Raw genomic sequence first — 18,602 nt, 5'->3', positions numbered from 1 at the left:
TAAATGTTAAAAAATTCTGGAAAAAATTGCATGTTTACAAGGTATGTGACTACAACTTCTAAAAATTTCAGGTCCAAACTCTAAATGCACATTGAGAAACAAAAATGTGAAATCTAGCATGAATAGTGTCATAAAAAGACAAAAGCAACATTTGACACTATTCATATCTGAATTTGTTTTTTTTTTGTTTCTCAATGTACATTTCAAGTTTGGACCTGAAATTTTTAGAGGGTGTAGGCACATTGCTTTTGAACATTCACAACTTTTTTTCAGAATTTTTGAAAAATTTGAAATTGATGTTTTAGAATTGGAGCATAGGGAGCACCACAAGGATGGGAGCACCTGCATGTGCATTGAAAATCGAGGTGGACGGTTCAACCTCAGAAATGATGTGCCCTTCGGCTGCTCTCATGGCTTTTCACACAACGGCGTGAGTGCGTGCTTGAAGCTATCATGGTGTAGACTCGGTTCCGTGATGCCCTTCGATATTGCCGCCGCCGCCGTTATTGTGTTGTTGCCTCGGGAGTATGCGGCATTTCGTCTACGCGGGTGACGTTAACTCAGTTACACGCCGCCCCTCGGCTGCGCCAATAGCACTGTAGCGTCATGGTTTGGTCTCGACTGAATGGAGCTTTTCGCCTACCGTGGGTGCTTCTCATGCAATTGCCCATGTTGGTTTTGTCCCGGTCTTTTGTGGTGGCTTTCCCAGTGCTATGGTGAGGTTGGTGTCCTCGGATGCAGTTTGGGCTATGCTTGCCTTTCGACGGTATTCTTGCATTGTCTTGGCGATGCAATGGTGATGACCCCGAATATTCCACAGGAACCTCAATGTAGATACTCCATATCCCCATGCCAGTTCCCGCTATGATTAAGCGGGGGTCAGAAATACAGTAGGATTCAGAATGTGCCTTGTGTTGAATGTTCCACAAGCATACACGGGGCCATGCTGCACACACGTATGTCGCCTTCGGTCCTTCATTGTGTCCCTGACGCATTTGTTTGTCCTAAATGCGACTTTGCTACGTGCTCGCTTGTAAAAACGTCTTACATTATGGGACGGATAGTAGAATTTAAGTTCAGAAATGTAAACTGAATTATTCGCAAAAAAGAATAAGTAAACTGAATTATACTAGCTGCAAACGTTCGGGATAAGAGCGCAAAATAGCACATGACGGAACACCATCAGTAGGTTCGGGTAGGTGGATATGTCACTGTCCGGGCATCATTGTCTTGTTCATGAAATGGATAATGCACGGGTGGCGTGTCGTGTCATTTTCTCTCGTCTTAATTCTGAAGGCAAGATAACACAATCATCCAAGGACCAGATCGAGTACACGCCTTGCTAATCGGAAGTCCAAAAGGCAAATTATTTTCTCTCTATGCGAGTATAAATCTCAACCAGGAATCTACTCATCGGCCTCAACGGTGATTTCTGAGACTTTTACTACTACTAGGAAGTACAAGGATTTCTCTCTAATTTACCCGAGTTGCCTAGAACGGATAACGCACGTGTCAGGGCTCGGGGACGGTGGGCCCTGGTTCTGGACGCTTGACTGGCCGGTGGATCCGGCCCATCATTTTTTCCTTTTCTTTAACGAGGCTCTCCCCGCTACGGCACCGTCGGCACAGGCGAGCGAACTGCTTCGAGTTCTGAGGAAGGAAGCGGCGGCGCGCGAGAAGCATCGCGAAGCGGAGAATGGGGGTGCCGCTCTGCCGCCTCCCGCTCCTCCTGCTCCTCGTCCTAGCCCTCTCGCCGCAGGGGACGCGGTGGCCGGCGGCAGCCGCGGCGGCGGCGCGGCGCATCGCGCCGCTGCCCACCGCCGCGCTGCGCCGCCTCTACGACACCTCCAACTACGGCAGGCTGCAGCTCAACAACGGCCTCGCCCTCGTGCCCCAGATGGGGTAATCCCGCCCGTCCCCTCCCCTCCCCCGCTCCCCGCGGCTCCTCAGCTTTCTCCTGCTCTGCCGCTTTGACTCGCGCTTTGGTTTCTCTGTTTGGTTTGTTGGGCGGAGGGGGTCGCCACCGATATTTCATTGATTAGCCACTGTGCCGGCGATGCGTGCAGGTGGAACAGCTGGAATTTCTTCGCCTGCAACATCAACGACACGCTCATCCGCGAGACAGGTTCGGCCCCCCGCGGGATCCCTGACTCCCTGCACTGTAACTAATCCTTGTTAAATCTGGGATTCCCCATTCGCAATTTACGACCTGCTACAAGTTCATAGCTGTATCTGCACTAGACGGTGCCTGGGCACAATTCTACTCTGTTGCGGCAAGTGCAGAGACATACTATACTAGGATAGAACGGTCGAAAAACAGAGTCAGATGTCTCATGTTTGCAGGTGGCACCAGTGCTCGCCAGTAATAATTAGTGCCGAATGTGTTCTCCAGAGTTTAGAGTAGAATTTACTCAATTTGAAGTTTCATAACCTTGATTTTGATACAGCTGATGCGTTGGTCTCGACGGGGCTGGCTGCTTTGGGATACAACTACGTAAACATCGGTACAATACTTATAGCTTTACACAAATATCTATTGTTCGGCTACATCAACTCATCAAGTATTTATTATGCTGTCTGAATCTGTATTTGTCCTTCCTTTTCAGACGACTGTTGGTCCTATGTGAAACGGGGAAATAAGGTAATAAGTTGTTTTGAACCTGTAATAAAGTAATAATTTCATTATACTTTTCCAAATTGCATTTTCCTCTTACATTTGATACTGTGCCATCTTCTGTTTGGGAGTATGATGTTAAAGCCTGAATGAGAGTTATCAGAACATTAATTTTCCTTTACATTCCCTAGATGTTTTATGTTGCACTTCATACATCTAAGGATTTTTCTTGTGTTCATGATAACTTGAACCCAGTGGACGTCGTCTGAAATTCTGCATAAAAATGCTTCTGCAGTGGTCCTATCTACATTCACTTTCCAAATTTTATTCACTAAAATGGCTCTGTTTGTTTTCAATAGCTCTGTTTTTATTTTTACTTTTAGTTTTCTCCAACATAGTTTATTTGAAGTTGGTGTCTCTTCGTATGCTCTCCTAGGGATTCATACAGTTACTAGTAACTTGACGTTTTTCATCAAAAACTAAATACATTTTTTCCATTGCGCCACCTGGGGCATCATGACGGAATACTATTGTTGGGTATTTATGTCGTTGCATTAATCTCGTTTATGCCTTACTAATCATGAGTACATCTGCAGATTTTGCTAATAGATCACTTCCTGTAACATGTAGGGTCAATTGCTACCTGATCCGAAGACTTTCCCTTCTGGAATCAAATCACTTGCGGACTATGTGCGCGGAAAAGGTCTAAAACTTGGTATCTACTCTGACGCTGGGTAAGTAGTCTAGCTATAGATGATTTAACTTGCTAGCTTTTATGATTCTTACTGTATCATAGTCAAGAGTATATCAAATAACAAACAATATAACAAGTAAAATCTTTCAGGGTATCTACTTGTCAAGTTCGACCAGGATCACTCCATCACGAAAACGATGATGCTGCCCTTTTTGCTTCATGGGTATGAGCTACAAGCAACCACATAATTAGTGATGCATAAAAGAGTTGCTGCACAACATTGCGATGAACACTCTAAGAACATCTTTTCTGAGTCTTTCTATCTTAACCTATTCTGCGCTGCTACTGAACATGCATATAATAATTTTACTATACATGAATCTGAAAAATATTTTTGTCCAGGGTGTTGACTATCTAAAGTATGACAACTGTTACAATCTAGGAATACCACCAAAGGAAAGGTTAGGTCACACGTCTTTCATTTGCTTCGATCGCAGGGTTTACAGACAGTTAGCCTCATTATATAGAGCTAAAATTTGTTCCATGATATCATAATCTCAGGTATCCTCCAATGCGTGATGCTCTAAATTCAACTGGGCGCCAGATATTCTACTCTCTATGTGAATGGTATAACAGTTAACACTGGAAATAAATAGCAGTTGTACGTTGTGCTCAACCTCCAATCTTGTTGATTTTAAATGTGTACTCTCTCTTAGGGGCCAGGATGATCCAGCTTTATGGGCTGGAAAAGTTGGAAACAGTTGGCGTACAACAGATGACATACAGGATACATGGAAAAGGTGATCCATGCTCTTCCTGAAACAAAAGAATATACCAGTCTGCTGATGTGCTGTGAAATTGACTTGTCTGTTTTCTGTTTAAAACAAGCATGACTGACATTGCTGATAAGAACAACAAGTGGGCATCATATGCTGGACCCGGTGGATGGAATGGTAACTAGTAACACAAGCTTTACTGATGTTGTAAGATACTCTAAAATAAAAAGTACGCTGTTACTAAACAAACTTATTTTTGGCAGACCCGGACATGTTGGAAGTTGGAAATGGTGGCATGACCTTTGCAGAGTACCGTGCACATTTCAGCATCTGGGCACTCATGAAGGTAAGAGTTTGACAAGCACAGCAATAGTCACTATGATTGTGCCAGTGCCTTATTGCCCCACGGCATCCACTCCTTCAAATTTGTAGTTTATATTATTTTTTGGATCAATGAGCAAGCGAAGAGTTTATGAAAATAAAGGCTTATTTTCTTTTATAATTTTGCGCCTTGGGTCATGGCCTTCAAATTTAGGATATTGCTGCAAAGAAATTTGTAGAACTGCAGATGCGCATAATTTGTTTGGATATCAGCAGCACAAATTTGTCTAGTACTAAATGTTCGTCTGCATACATTCTGGATAACTTAGTATTACAACAGTGTTGGATTCTAGAATCATTTCCTGAAATCACAGACAAGAAATTTTACAATCAGTTTGTGCTTGCATATTATTTGTCTGCATAATGCATGTAAAATACAAGCTGATTGGTGGCACATTATCTGCTATTTTCGTTTTGTTGCACTGACTGCCCTTCTGGGTCATGTTTCAGGCGCCTCTCTTAATTGGTTGTGATGTCAGAAATATGACTTCAGAAACAATTGAAATATTGAGCAACAAAGAAGTAATTCAAGTAAACCAAGGTATTACTCAGAATCTTGCCTTTGTACTTATCTCTCTAGTATGTATTCATGTTGAAACTGCAATGCGGTTTTTTCTATTGCTATCACTTTTTCATGGAATTGAAACGAGCTTTCTCGGTGGAGCGAAACAAGCATGCACTGAGAAAATGTTGTCATCTTAGCTGATCTTTAGAAGTCAGTTTGATCTTAACTAATGTGGATATTTTCATAGGAGTTGTTTCAACCACTTGATGGATCTAAGACGAAGATTTTGTCTTATTTTCGAGTTATGTTTTGTATTTGGTTGACTCACTAGCCAGTTGCCATTTCCTTACTCCTCTCGGAGACGCAATATATTATGCTGAACTAACATTATGTGTTGTTAACGTCTGTTCTGATGTTTCGGGGGTGTTTTTAAAGTGCCTGATTGTGTTCTGCTATATACGATTTCTGGCATATTGTTCTATTTGCACAGTAAGAACCATTTGCATGTGTGCTGTTGTGACTATGCAATCGATTACATTAAACGAGTTTCCTTTTCTGCAGATCCTCTTGGAGTTCAAGGAAGAAGAATTTTAGGGCAAGGAAAAGGTGGATGCCGTGAGGTGATTTAGCTGCTCCATATTGGATACCTATTATAAGTCGCACATCTTCGTGCCGTTCCGTGCATCAACGCATCCCTATGCCAAACTCATAGTATGTCAAATTTTGCAGGTGTGGGCTGGCCCCCTCTCTGGCAACCGTTTGGCTGTTGCTTTATGGAATCGTTGTTCGGAGACGGTTAATATCACGATGACATTGCCAGCTGTAGGCCTTGATGGTTCATCTGCCTATTCTGTTAGAGATCTGTGGAAGGTGAGTTACATAAAGATTTCATTGCTATCAGGTTGTTTAATTCACTTGTCCCTCTGAAATAAAGGTACCTGGAGAAACATAGCTTATAGCGTATAATTATTAGATTTCAGATAAAATGGGACTATGAATCCTTTACCCCTTTCTCTGATGGGGGTTGGTTTAGTTGTTATAAGATCCAAAGGGAGATCTTGAAGCTTCATAATAAAAAACACTATCATAGTTCAACTATAGCCCAATTTAGTCTGGGAGAATAGAAACAATGTGAATAAGTAGCTTTTCTCACCCGCCCTCCGGTCATAAACTTAAACTTATTGTTAGTGTTGACCACCTGCTAAATTTGCCATTTTCTCCAGCATGAAACTCTATCGGCGAACGTGGTAGGAACTTTTGGAGCCCAAGTCGATGTGCACGACTGTAAGATGTACATTTTCACACCCGCCGTCAGTTTTTCTGCAAGTTGGTGAGAGAAAAAGGTCAAGCCACGCCACGCACTATATCAGCATGCCTGGAAACAAACTTTGGTCAACCATCATTGACGGTATATATATATATATATATATATATATATATATATATATATATATATATATATGTATGTATCAGCCTGTTTTCGACAATATACTCGATCAATCATATATCCAGCATGACGCGCAAAATTTACTCTCAATTTGTACATCTCTTTCCGGGAGGCTCTATATCATGCCAGTGGACCATACCAATAAATTAATCATCAGTTATTGAGGGGGAAATATATATAGGACATAGAATATTTTCTCATTATTACAGGTGCATCCTAATCGTAGCCTGACTGTTTCTTAGGGTCTATCACAGGGTTAGCTAGTGGTACACCCGAAACCCAGCCGTGTCCCGCAGGTTCCTGGCCTGGAACGCACCGGCTCTCCATCTTGCCACCTTGTGGCTGAGGTGGTCCGACCAAAACTGGCTGCCGTCATCGACGTGCATCTCCTGGAGCACCATGGCGTTCTCCACGAGGAACTTGGCCAGCCGCACCTGGAAGCAGTTGACCTCCCTGGCCTTGAACTGCAGCGTCACCTTGTGCAGGGTCGTCTCCAGGCAGACGAACTTGCTGTTTGTCAGGGCGTTCGGGAGCCCAGAGACGCCGTCGAGCTGCACCGCGTCACGATGCGCCGAGGACATGCACGCGAACCTCTCGAACCGGTCCATGGATTCGCCGAAGGGGCCTCCGGCTGGTTCCTCGGTGTTGTACCAGTAGTGGTGCGACATCTCCAGCCTGAGCCGCAGCTCGGACATGGCCGGGCAGGAGGCGAGCAGCCTCGCCACTGCCACAATTGTACTCCTTGCACTTGCCATGCACTTGGAGGAGCTTGAGGTTTGGGAACGTGGGCAGGATGGTCCTGCCGGCCAGGATGTCTTCGATGTTGTCCAGGCGCAGCTTGAGCGCCCTCGTGCTGGAGAAGCGGGTGAGCACGCGCGACGTGGGCTCGTACTGCTGAACACTGTGGTCACGGCGAGTGGCGTCGAGGTTGACCCGTGCCAGCGCCGGCGCGGGTGATGCGAGCGAGAGCTTGAGAGGGTACCCGCTGTAGCGGAAGGAGCGCAGGCTCGGCATGTCGAGCTCGATGCCCGTGTTGGCGGGATCGTCCAGCTCATGCCAGCCGAGATAATGGGTCTCGAGCACCAGGGCGGTGACCGTGGGACAGCGGAGGCGGAGGCGCAGGCTGAAAGTGCTATGCATGTAAATCGTCTTGTCGGAACCAGGTGGCTCCGGCGAGTTCTGACGGAGGTTCACCAGCACCAGGCTGGTCAGCGCCGGCGCGTTGTCGACCAGGACCTGGAGATGCCCCTCCAAGGCGAAGCAGTGGCGCAGCGTGAGATCCGTGAGGCGCGGGAAGGCCAGGCGTGCCGATGGCGGCTTGAGGTTGCAGCGCTTGAGCTCCAGCACTCGGAGCGTGGCGGCGAACGGCAGGGAGCCCAGCGGCGGGCTGTACATGTCGTCGCACTGGTTTTGCTTCTCGGAGCCAATGCGGAGGTCTTCTAGCCCGGCCGCGGCGGGGTCGGCGAGGAGGCCGGCGACACGGACGTCCTCTTTCGGTCCGGGGTCGCTGTACCATCTGCTCAAGAGGCGGTAGGCGCCTTCGGTGAGGAAGAGCGTGAGCCTCTTGAGGGCCGTCGCGCGGCGGCGGCGAGGAAGAAGACGTCGAAGCAGGCGTAGCGATCTTGGGCGGAGTAGTGTCTGGTGTCGAGGTTGAGGACACCCGTGCGGCGCCACAGCGGACGCCATCGGCGCGAGAGGGCGGCGCTGGCCGCGGCCTCCTTGGCCGGCGCGAAGGACAGTACGTGCTGGAGAAGATCGTCAGGGAGGGCGGAGAGACGGTCGGCGGCAGCGGCCATCGTGGACGGACGCGGACGTCTCGGCTAGGTTTGTTGTGCGTAGGAGTACAGTATTTAAGGGGTGATTGAGTCGGTTTGGTTTCTGACGAAAGCGCTGCATTGCATGGGAGTTTTTTTTTTGACAAACATCTCCTGAGTTTTTTTTTGAGTAATCTCGCCGACTTTATTGATTCAAAGTAATGTCCATAGGGTACAGGATTTGGGGCACGAGGACTACCCAACCAAACATGTATACCTATGCCTAAATAATTAAATTATAAGCAAACTTGGCGAGTTTGTGAGCCTCAAAATTATAGTTTTTGCGCTCATGCAAAAACTTAGAAGAAGAAAAACTAGAGCTACGAGCTATGATTTCATGCGTGATCGCTGCATTCGGACTGCTGTCCCATGGTTTATGTCGTTGACAGTACCTTGGCAATCAGAAGCAACCACAATATTCTGAACTGCTAGATCAAGCCAAAGCTTACGCTTCCCTGCAAGCATATGTTTCCAGGATCGTGGGGTCTATGATGCCTGGATAAACCACTGTAGAAGAACCAAGGTATATGCCATTGTGGTTGCGGCATAGAGCTGCCACTGCCCGCCTCGCCTGTTCCTTGCTATGGTTCCGTCCGCATTCAGCTTGACGACGCCCACTTCTGGAGCGAATCTTCGCTGGGTTTGACATGGGTCCAGCCGGCCTCACCACTGTAGCTGAAAGCTGCTCCAGTTCTGTAATAAAGTTATTCAGGAAAGGTATGGTCTGTTGTGGACTCTGGAAAATTGCCAGTTCTGTAATAAAGTTATTCAGGAAAGATATGGTCTATTGCGGACTCTAGAAAATTGCCTCGTATATCGCTTTCCGCCGTGCATACCACAGTGCCCACAAGGTGACGGCCATCTTGGTGAACTTTGAGTGATCCAACGAACTGTACAGTTCAAACATCCAGTTTTTACATCCAGTTTTTAGCACTAGGCTCCTCAAACTCTGCCATTTTTGAGACTATGTCCTCATCAGATAGTGCCCACACACACCTCGCCATAATGCATGATATTAATGCATGTCTGCATGAATCCTGGCAACCACACAGGGGGCACGCATCCTGGAGGGCCATGTTTCGGTTTGGGCAGCGAATGGCGTGCCAGCCTCCATGGAATTTTTTTAATCTTCGAAGGCATTGACATCTTCGACAACGCAGTCCATGCTTTCTCATTTTCTCTTGTCGATGTCCCACTTCTCCCCTCTAACCATTCTTCACGCTGCATCTTTGTTCTGATCAAAAATCTGTAAGCAGAGCTAACAGTAAACCCTCCTTTCTTCTCCGGATACCATGCCGAAAAGTCATTCGTGTTGCAAGTGCAAACTGGAATTTTCAAAATAGCGTCCGCATCGAAAGGGATGAACACTGATCGGATGAACTCCTCATTCCATGACCCCGTCGCAGGTGACAGTAGCTCCGCCACTTTCCTTGGGGGATCATGTACAAGGGACGTAATCGGTCTCGGTGTAGATTCTTTAGGAATCCAGTTGTCCGCCCATATGTCTGTAGTATGACCATGACCAATCCACCTGATGATACCTTTGCTTCAACACATCCCTTCCCTTGAATATAGGGCGCCAAATCTGTGATGGACGGGACCCAAGCTCAGCTTCAAGTAATGTCGTTTCCGGGAAATGACTCGCTTTGAGTATTCTGGCACTCAAAGATAAAGGCTCCTAAAAACTTCTCCAAGCCCGTCTCGCCAATAAAGCAAGGTTAAACAGCTCTAGATCTCTGAATCCAAGTCCTCCCAAAAGTTTTGGTCTTGTCATCATATCCCACGAGACCCAAGCCGGTTTCCTCTCTCCTTGCCTGCACCCCCACCAAAACTTTTGGATTGTAGACTTTGTATGATCACATAAACCTCTTGGGAGTTTGACACAAGACATAGAATATACCGGGATCGCTTGGACTATATAGGTTTGATGAGGACCTCCTTGCCGTCCGCCGATCAACACTTGCTCATCCAACCTTTAACTTTGTCCCATACCCGATCACTTACATATTTAAAGGTTCCATTTTTCGAATGCCCTACATCTGTGGGCATCCCATGTACCTGCCACTCAAAGATTCATTAGGGACATGAAGGAAACCCTTTACTTCATCTCGTACTATCTCTAGGGTCCCCTTGCTAAAGAAAATCGATGACTTTTTGCTGTTTATTCTCTGTCCCGATGCCATACAATATGACTCCAGTAGGTTTAATACTTGCTCTGAAAAACAGCAGGCTATCATCCACGAATAAACGATGGTTCACCAGCGGAGCCGATGGTGCCACCTTAATGCCGCCGAGCAGGGATGATTGATTTTGTGATTTCAAACATCTCCTCCTGAGTGAACTCCTATTCTTTTTTTTGCTCCTATTCAAGTGTCAAGATGGTGGCATCGTTTACAAGCTTTTGGATGATCGCGCTCAGGGCAGAATCCATCCATAAGGGCTCATTTGGTAGCCCATGATCCTGCCGGGTTCCCCGTCAAAAACCAGGGTGCAGAGCCCACCAGGCAAAGCGGCCCGTGGAAAACCTGTCACGACATTTGGTGGCTCGCTCGATGGGTATTTTCTGCCCCGATCCCTAGCATTTCCCCGGGTGGGAGATCCAGGCCTAGAGAGATCGGGACAAAATCCACGTCTGGCGCTCTTTCGAGGCGACGGCGCGAGGCGCACCTACCGATTTCCTCCAGAGACTATTCTAAGTGCTATGCCTCCAAGACCATCAGCCCTCCAACGACAGAGATGGGTCGGCAGCCATGCTTTCCTTTCCACCAAGATCTCAATGGACAGAGGAATCTCTGTCGAGTCCCGGCGTTCATCTTTCTCTTCATTCGACAAGGTCCTTTCTGGACGTGATCTCCTCCCCTGCCATCCAAACTGATGTGGTGATCTCCCGTGATGGGAGAAGAGGATCCCTGATGGCCATGGAAATCGCCCCTAGCGGGATTCGAGCCCTGGGATAGTTTCCTCTTGCAACCAAATTAGGACTAAACCGGGAGGAGAAAACTTAGCTATCCTAGCTAGTTCGTGAGCTACTTGATTACACTCTCTAACACAGTGTTCATATATTACATGCATGGTTGAAATCCAAGGACATAAAAAACAATCATCAAATATGCACTAGCAACTGAAGATGAGTAGCCATCTTTCAAAGCCTCAATCACCTCAACGCTGTCTGAATTAATTTCGATCTTGGTGACGCCCACTGTACGTGCAAGGTTCATGCCAAATCTGACCGCGGTAACCTTAGCCGTGAAGGAATCAAAGCATATATCAATCTTTTCATTAGCAGAAACAATAAACTTTCCTATGTGGTCTTGTAAAACTGCTCCAACTGTTCTCTCTAGAGTATCCACATCATATCCAGGATCAACATTTAACTTCATATACCCATGTTTGGGCTTCATCCAAGCAGCCACTCTCCGCTTTTCTTTCGGACTGCATGAAATGATGAAGTTTGCCGCAAGACTTCTAACTTCCACGTTTATTTGGTCTGCACCCTGAGTTGGTTCTCCTTCTCCATGTGTTAACTTCCTTCGCTCATACCACAAATACCAGGTAGTAGTGGCCACTATTTCTCTCAACTTTGGCAAAGCCAGTACGTGAATTCCTTGCTCGACCTTACAAAGCAAGTTTTGTAGTATGACCTCACCTTCCCTAATCACGACGCATGCTTTCTTAATAATATCTCCCAAACCAACCAATTTCCACACATCGACCGTCAGCTTGCACTCGGACAAGAAATGTTTAATTGTATCAGGTCCAAGTTTGCAAGCATTTTGAGATGCTTGTTGGCTAGTACCGAACGACACGGGATCGTGCTGTGAAGCGCCCTCCAGATAAAAATCTTTATCTTTGTTGGACACAATAAGCTTCAAACTGAATCCCAGTTGTCACTTTGGGTAGACGTACGTTCCGTATTCCGTATCTTGTGTCCAAATTGGGACTGCCATACCACATGATAGGCTGAGCGCACGGGTAAACAATCTTGTTTTAGTAGCATTCCATGCAATGAAGTCTCTCATTTTATGCAAAGGAAGGGTATTGCAAGGATCCGCTGGGCATCCAAATCAGTCTCCTGATGCAGGATCTATATGATCACTCACACGAGTAAGAAGATTGTTACACCTGATTGTAGTCACCTTCAGTGATGGAGATTGTGGTATCCATTCATCCTCCCAAAATTTTATGTTCTCTCTATATGCCCAAGCTTCAAAGTTTCAACACCTGCCATAATGCTTTGCCAAGTATACGAGGCTTTGCTTTTGAACTTGACGCTCATGAGATCACCGTCTGGATAATATTTCTCTTTCAAAATGGGTGCACATAGAGAATCTGGATTATCAATAAGACGCCAAGCTTGTTTAGCCAACAGTGCATGGAAGTTGAGAAAGATGCCCCCGCTGAAAAACGGTTTTGCTAAAAGTGTTCTAAGTTTTGCACATCTAAGTCATGTGTCATTAATTTTATGCGAATATTCCTGTGGGTATTTTTTTTCTTTTTATACAATAACTAGTGTGCCCTAGACAAACCCGCTGAAAAAACTAAATCTAGCGGTTTCGTGAGGTAGCGGTGGGCAATCCATATTCATCAAGATTGGTGCAGCCGGGTCAGGTATGAACATGATAAGTCTAGTGGCAATGGTCGCAGTGGCGCACCCTGCGCGCCCAGGGTTTGACTCCCGTCGTGAGAGGATTTCTGACGTCTCATCCGGGTGGGCTCCTTTGGTGTCCACGAATCTCATTCATTTTTTTACACTTGGAAACTGACACAAATCAGACAGTGTCAACCTTTTGCAGGAGAGAGAGAGGGGGAGAGGGGGGGGGGGGGGGGGGGGAGTTTTTACATAAAACCAGAAATTTTATTCCTTAGAAATAACCAATACATCATTGATGATGATCATTACAATTTTATTTAAAGGTTCCTCAAACCAATCCTAAGTCAAAGAAAATTTAGCTAATCTAGGGAGCTCGTGAGCAACTTTATTTGCTTCACATTACAATGTTCGAATCTAGTAATAATGAAATCACAAGCATAATGAAAACAATCATCGAAGATTGCCATTGCCGCTGCCGCACCCGCCGACCGTCCTCCATCCTTCATGGTATCAATTACCTTTAGATTGTCCGAGTTAATAATAAAACAATTACATCCTGACCTTTGTGCCAAGGATGGACCGGATTTGAGAGCCAAGGCTTCAACTATCAAGACATTCGTGCAGTAGTCTATCTTCCTATTCCCCCAACGAGAAATCTGCCTTTGTTGTCTTTAAGGACCACCCCCATCGTGCCCCTAAGCAGGTCAAGTTCAAAAGAAGCATGAACATTAAGATTCACAAAGCCCACAGGAAAGCAATACCAGCCCTCCGTTTCATAGAGGCCATTGGAGATGAGGCAGTAACAAAGTTTGCCGTAAGGGCTAGTATCCCCATAGAGATCTGTTACGCGTTCTGAATTGTCTCCTTGTGCTCCAATTTCCGTCTTTCCTACCATAGATACCATGCTGAGATAGCAATCATTTTACGCACATTGTGATTACCCATAATCCATAATACTTGGTCTGGTAGAAGAAGTAAATACTGCCAACACAACCTCTCCAGCATGATCAACCTCACAAGTTTTATCAATATTACCATCCATCCCCAGCCTTTTCCAAACCTCCTTTGCTTTATTAGAGAGAAATAGCACGTGCTTCGTATCTTCTGGACTAGCAGAGCAAGTAGGACAAGTGGGCAAGATTTTCATATGTCAGCATAACACGATATGAAAGTGTGTCATGTAGCATAGCCAGATAAATATCTTGACCTTTGCCGGGCAACATAATTTCCATACCTTGCTCCACATAAGATTAACCGTGGTTCGTGCCATCCCATTGGAATGTCTCAATTTACTTCCATGCTAATGGTCCCACTTCACAAAATAAGCAGACCGAACCGAAAACATACCATTTTTCGTGTACTCCAAGCAACGAAATCTGGCATATCATATTGTGAGAGTGGATTTGATAGTATCCGTTGCACATCTATGGGACACATAGTTTGTCTAATCAGGTCTTCATCCCAATTATTTAAAACAGGATCAATCAAATCTCCCACTTTAGATAATGTTGCCCCCATTCGCCGTAACAATTTTTCTAGTGTCACAATTTGGAATCCAAGGGTCTTCCAAAATATTGATATTCTGTCCATTCCCCACCCGTCAAATATAACCATGTTTCAGACAGTTCACGTCAACCATAATTCTTTGCCAGGTAAAAGAAGATCTCTTTTTAAAAATCGCCATCAGAATAGTACTTAGCCCTCATAATAGTAGCGCACAAGGGATTGGGATTGTCAAGAAGACGCCACGCCTATTGGGTGAGCATTACCAAGTTGAATCAGTGAATATCACAAAAACCCACCCCTCCTTGATTCTTAGGGCACACATTTTCCACCAGGCTGTCCAATGCATCATCCTCTGGTTCTCCTCGTCTCCCCACCGGAAACGCGCCATCGCATCAATGATTTATTTACATTTTTTAAAGAATTTTTAAAGAACGACACCACATAGGTGGATATGGCTTGTACAACAGACATGAGAAGGATCTCCTTCCCTCCAACAGACATTAATTTTTCCTTCCAACCACAAATTTCTTAACAATTCGTTCTATCAGAAATTGAAAACAATCTATTTTATCTGATCCCACATTTGCTGGCAAGCCCAAATATCTATCAATTAGGGTATCGGTCATTATATTTAGTGTGGTACACATTTGTTCTCTAATCTCCACCTTCGTGTTAGGGTTGACAAAAATGTTGGATTTATCAAAACTAACCAATTACCCCGATGCCTCACCGTATGAATCTAGCGCTGACTAGCGCTGAGTTCACCGCTTCCGCAGTGTGCTGGTTAGCTTTCATAAGAATCACGAGTCATCCGCAAAGACCCGCGCATGCATGCATTCTCTCTCCTCATACAAATGAAATGCATTTAATTTCATCCTTATATTAGAATGCGTGATATCTTTCAAACGAAATGTCCATCTTTGAAACCTTTTACATGAAAAGCCTCCACTCCAGTTAGTAGTTTAGGCTAGGGTTTTTTTAGTCCTCGTAGATGCGGTGCTCGAGTGGATGGCGGCGCTTCTTAGAGTTTGTGTTCCGGGCTTCGATCCTCCTCGAGTTCGTCCCGCTTGACGCAGTCAACAAAGCTTTGATGTAGATTCCTGCCACCTCCTTGGGGTGGTGAGGTTAGGGTTTCTCGTCATGTGGCAAGATTTGATGTCAGGTGCTAGATCTATTCAAGGGTTCAATGACGAAGACTATAACTCCAGGGCGCTAGTCCTTAGGGGCACGTGCACGAAGACTTCCTGACTGTCATCGACAAGGTCAAGCAGGCTCCGACAGGGTAGCGCGGCAGCGGCGCGTTGGTGGCTCGTTCTTGTGGCGGCAATGGTTGTTCCATGGTCTCATAATCTCGATGTAATTTTTATTATGTTTGAGGTGCTTTGTACTTCTGGTGAACTTTGATAATATATTTGGATCATTTTTGCAAAAAGGAAATCATGGTGACAAGACCTTCAGAACAAGATCAATCTTGGATATATTTGAACTACTTTTATTTTATATACTTCAATTAGCTTTGAAATCACTTTCATAAAATATAAGATTGTTTCACTATTTCATACAAGTGATTTCGACGGTTTCGCTAACTTAAAAAAAACAATAAAATTCACTCATTTGAGAGAACATATTTCAGTCATTTTCAAAAGATGATTTAGGCACATTCAAAATGATGGATTTCACTCATTTCAAAAAGTATGTTTTGATGTGTTCAAAAGATTGATTTCACTTATTTCAAACTACCAATTTCACTCATTTCAAACAACATTTTCACTCGCTTCAATTGAAAGAAAGACATGTTTCAATTATTTTTTTTAAGAAAAGGAGGTTGTACCCCCGGCCTCTGCATCTGGACGATGTATGCAGCCATATTATTAATTATTCACAAAGACCATACAAGGTGATACATCAATTAGCCTGAAGCCACCATCTCGGCAACACCGTTGCTACTCCTATCCCCTTGATGAAGGCGTGCCGAATATCCGGGCCTAATACCAAACAGACATCGCACCAAAGCCTAACATGTAAAGCCGGGTGTCCCATCCAAGCCACTACCTGGATTGGGTCCCACACCGATCTGGCACACTCTCAGTGAGCACCGCACGCTGCAAGGGCCGTCACCTCCATCATCCCTCGGTCCATTCTCAGAGCAGAACTGAAGCACCGACCTTGCCAGGCCTCTCTGCCATCAACGCCACCATGACGTCAGACAGCTTCCTCCTCCTGCGCGAGTCCATCTCCGCGCATCAGACGCCGAATCTCCACAGCGCCACGTCGCCGAGATCCGCGACCATCGATGTGTAAGATGAAGCACCGCTCCACCAAAGACGCCATCCTCTGGTCCCTCGAGCCTGTGTGCACCTCCAAGAATGACGCCCCCAAGGGGGAAACAACACCAGAGAGCCGCTGTCATCCGATCTACTGATCTAGGGTTTCCCCCGGAGGTAGCAGAGAGTGGCCTTGAACTTCTTCTCGGCGATGCCTTCAGGAAGGGAACGATGCGGACAGCGTCGCCATCGTCGGCCTTGGCAACAGCCAATAGCAGGTTTTCACCCAGATCTGATCGAAGACCTCCATCTCTCGTGCACGGGCCGCCGCCATCCTTGCCTGGATCTGGATGATCCAGGCCGCCGCTGCCAGATCTCAGCAAGGAGAGGTTCCCTCACTGAGACCCGCCGGCCGAGCAGGGGAGGCTGAGACCGCGCCCGCAGGACGAGATCCACGATGGATCCGTGCCCGCGCCGCCGCCCCGAAGCCAACCCCTCGCGCAGCCGCCACGGCCTAGCCACCCGCTCACGCCACCGTCTGGCCGCCGCGCCGCACGACGCGTCCTCGCCGCATCAGCCAAGACTCCGCCGCGCCACCGCATCTCGCGCTACAGCCACACGCCGAGAGGAGAAGAAGGGCCCCGCTGCCGCCGACGCGCACCGGGCTTCAATTATTGGTACTTGTGAAACATAACTGAAATTGAAATGCGTGAACGAAGCAACTTTACAATAAACACATTGAAATAAGGAGTTTCACAAAAAATATATTTTATTTTAAAAACTGACTTCACTCGTTAGAAAATGTCATTCAAATAAAACATATTTCACATTTAGCAAAAATGATTTCACTCATTTGAAAATACCAATTTCAGTCATTTCATTTGAAGACATGCTTCAATTTCGGAGAGACAAAACCAAGGAGGTGGCAAGCCGCTGGAGGAAGGGAAGCCCTTGCTTCGTCAATTCCCAAGGCCATACACCATCAACACCTGTCTCTGCCTCCGAAGAAGGCCTCTGCCCTATCGGCCTGATTTGTAGGATGCCGCACCTTTGGTGGCATGTGGAGATGCTCACCGTTGAGCATGTGTGAACATTTTTTTTGCGGGAAGAGCATGTGTGAACATGGACACTAAGTGGGAGACCCGCGTCTGCCCCGCAATTATCGCATATACTATATGTTAAGTGGGAGGCCCACATCTACCCAATAATATGTGGCATAAATGGGTTTAATTAGTGGACATCCCACATACCACCAACATTCACAAAAGCATAATGTGAACACTTCCAGTTTTGCTCTATGTTACTACCATTCCTTAGACTACAAAGCCAGGAACGGTAAATGAAAATGACACGCCAGTAATCTGTAAGGGCGTGTTTGGTTGCCGTCGGCAACAGTACCCGCATTGCATACGCTTCTCCACCCAGCATGGCTCTCAAAAACAGGCTCATATGCGACATATGCAAGTTGTTTGGTTGCCTGCATATGGACTGCCTGCATTAGTGGATCAACTTTGGCAAGTTGTTTGGTTGCCTGCATTGTCTCGACGCATGCAACTACACGCTGTTTGGTTGCCCGCACGGGGTATGATTAAGAGTTAACACTTGCACTTAGTACACAAGGTTAAGAGCTAGCAGAGGAAGGGGGAGAAGAAATGCAGTGTGCGCCGGACCATGGAGACTGCGGTGGATAGTGGTCGTGGCGCCGTGTCCGACATGACGAGCATGGAATCATGGACGAGCGACCCCGTCGGCGGCACGGCGAGCGACACCGTCGGCGAACTAGTTGCGGTGCTCGCGCAAAGACAGTCGACAGAGGAGGAGAATGCAGTGCCCGCGCCATGCTATCGTCAGTGCAGTGGACGAGAGAGGAGGCCGAGATGATCGACACGGGAAATGACTCAAGTGTAGTAGGGCGAGAGAGAGGAGGCCAAGATGATCGACCCCGTCGGCGGCGCGGTGAACTGTAGTGTGCACGGAGGCAGAGGACACAAGAAGCAGTGAGCACGCCAT

At 46.4% G+C, this 18,602-nt stretch overlaps 1 protein-coding gene across 6 annotated transcripts; it reads left to right on the top strand.

The window, feature by feature from the left end:
* Positions 1-1,600: 1,600 nt before the first annotated feature.
* Positions 1,601-17,691, top strand: LOC123051556 (alpha-galactosidase 3). Of its 6 annotated transcripts, none has more exons than XM_044474459.1 (15): positions 1,601-1,902; positions 2,067-2,125; positions 2,448-2,504; positions 2,607-2,641; positions 3,245-3,348; positions 3,459-3,531; positions 3,711-3,769; positions 3,870-3,935; positions 4,025-4,108; positions 4,197-4,261; positions 4,348-4,430; positions 4,916-5,006; positions 5,532-5,590; positions 5,700-5,840; positions 17,465-17,691. In XM_044474459.1, exons 1-15 carry the CDS (start codon positions 1,697-1,699, stop codon positions 17,621-17,623), a joined length of 1,341 nt encoding a protein of 446 aa, XP_044330394.1. In that variant the 5' UTR covers positions 1,601-1,696; the 3' UTR covers positions 17,624-17,691. The 6 variants fall into 6 exon arrangements, with proteins under 6 accessions (XP_044330394.1, XP_044330398.1, XP_044330396.1 ...); XM_044474463.1 differs by lacking the exon at positions 17,465-17,691 and adding an exon at positions 15,491-15,806; XM_044474461.1 differs by lacking the exon at positions 17,465-17,691 and adding an exon at positions 8,707-13,018.
* Positions 17,692-18,602: the final 911 nt, after the last annotated feature.

This window comes from Triticum aestivum, chromosome 2D, assembly GCF_018294505.1.
Source record: "Triticum aestivum cultivar Chinese Spring chromosome 2D, IWGSC CS RefSeq v2.1, whole genome shotgun sequence".
In the NCBI taxonomy this organism is placed as follows: Eukaryota; Viridiplantae; Streptophyta; class Magnoliopsida; order Poales; family Poaceae; genus Triticum; species Triticum aestivum.
This window is presented reverse-complemented; position numbering and strand designations above follow the sequence as displayed.

What these genes read in the sequence shown, in the direction of transcription:
- LOC123051556 (XM_044474459.1), top strand. Translation starts at nt 1,697, where the DNA reads ATGGGGGTGCCGCTCTGCCGCCTCCCGCTCCTCCTGCTCCTCGTCCTA. An exon ending in CTGCCCTTTTTGCTTCATGG is followed by an intron (nt 3,532 to 3,710) that starts GTATGAGCTACA and finishes ATTTTTGTCCAG; the next exon opens with GGTGTTGACTATCTAAAGTA. An exon ending in CTGTTAGAGATCTGTGGAAG is followed by an intron (nt 5,841 to 17,464) that starts GTGAGTTACATA and finishes TACCAATTTCAG; the next exon opens with TCATTTCATTTGAAGACATG.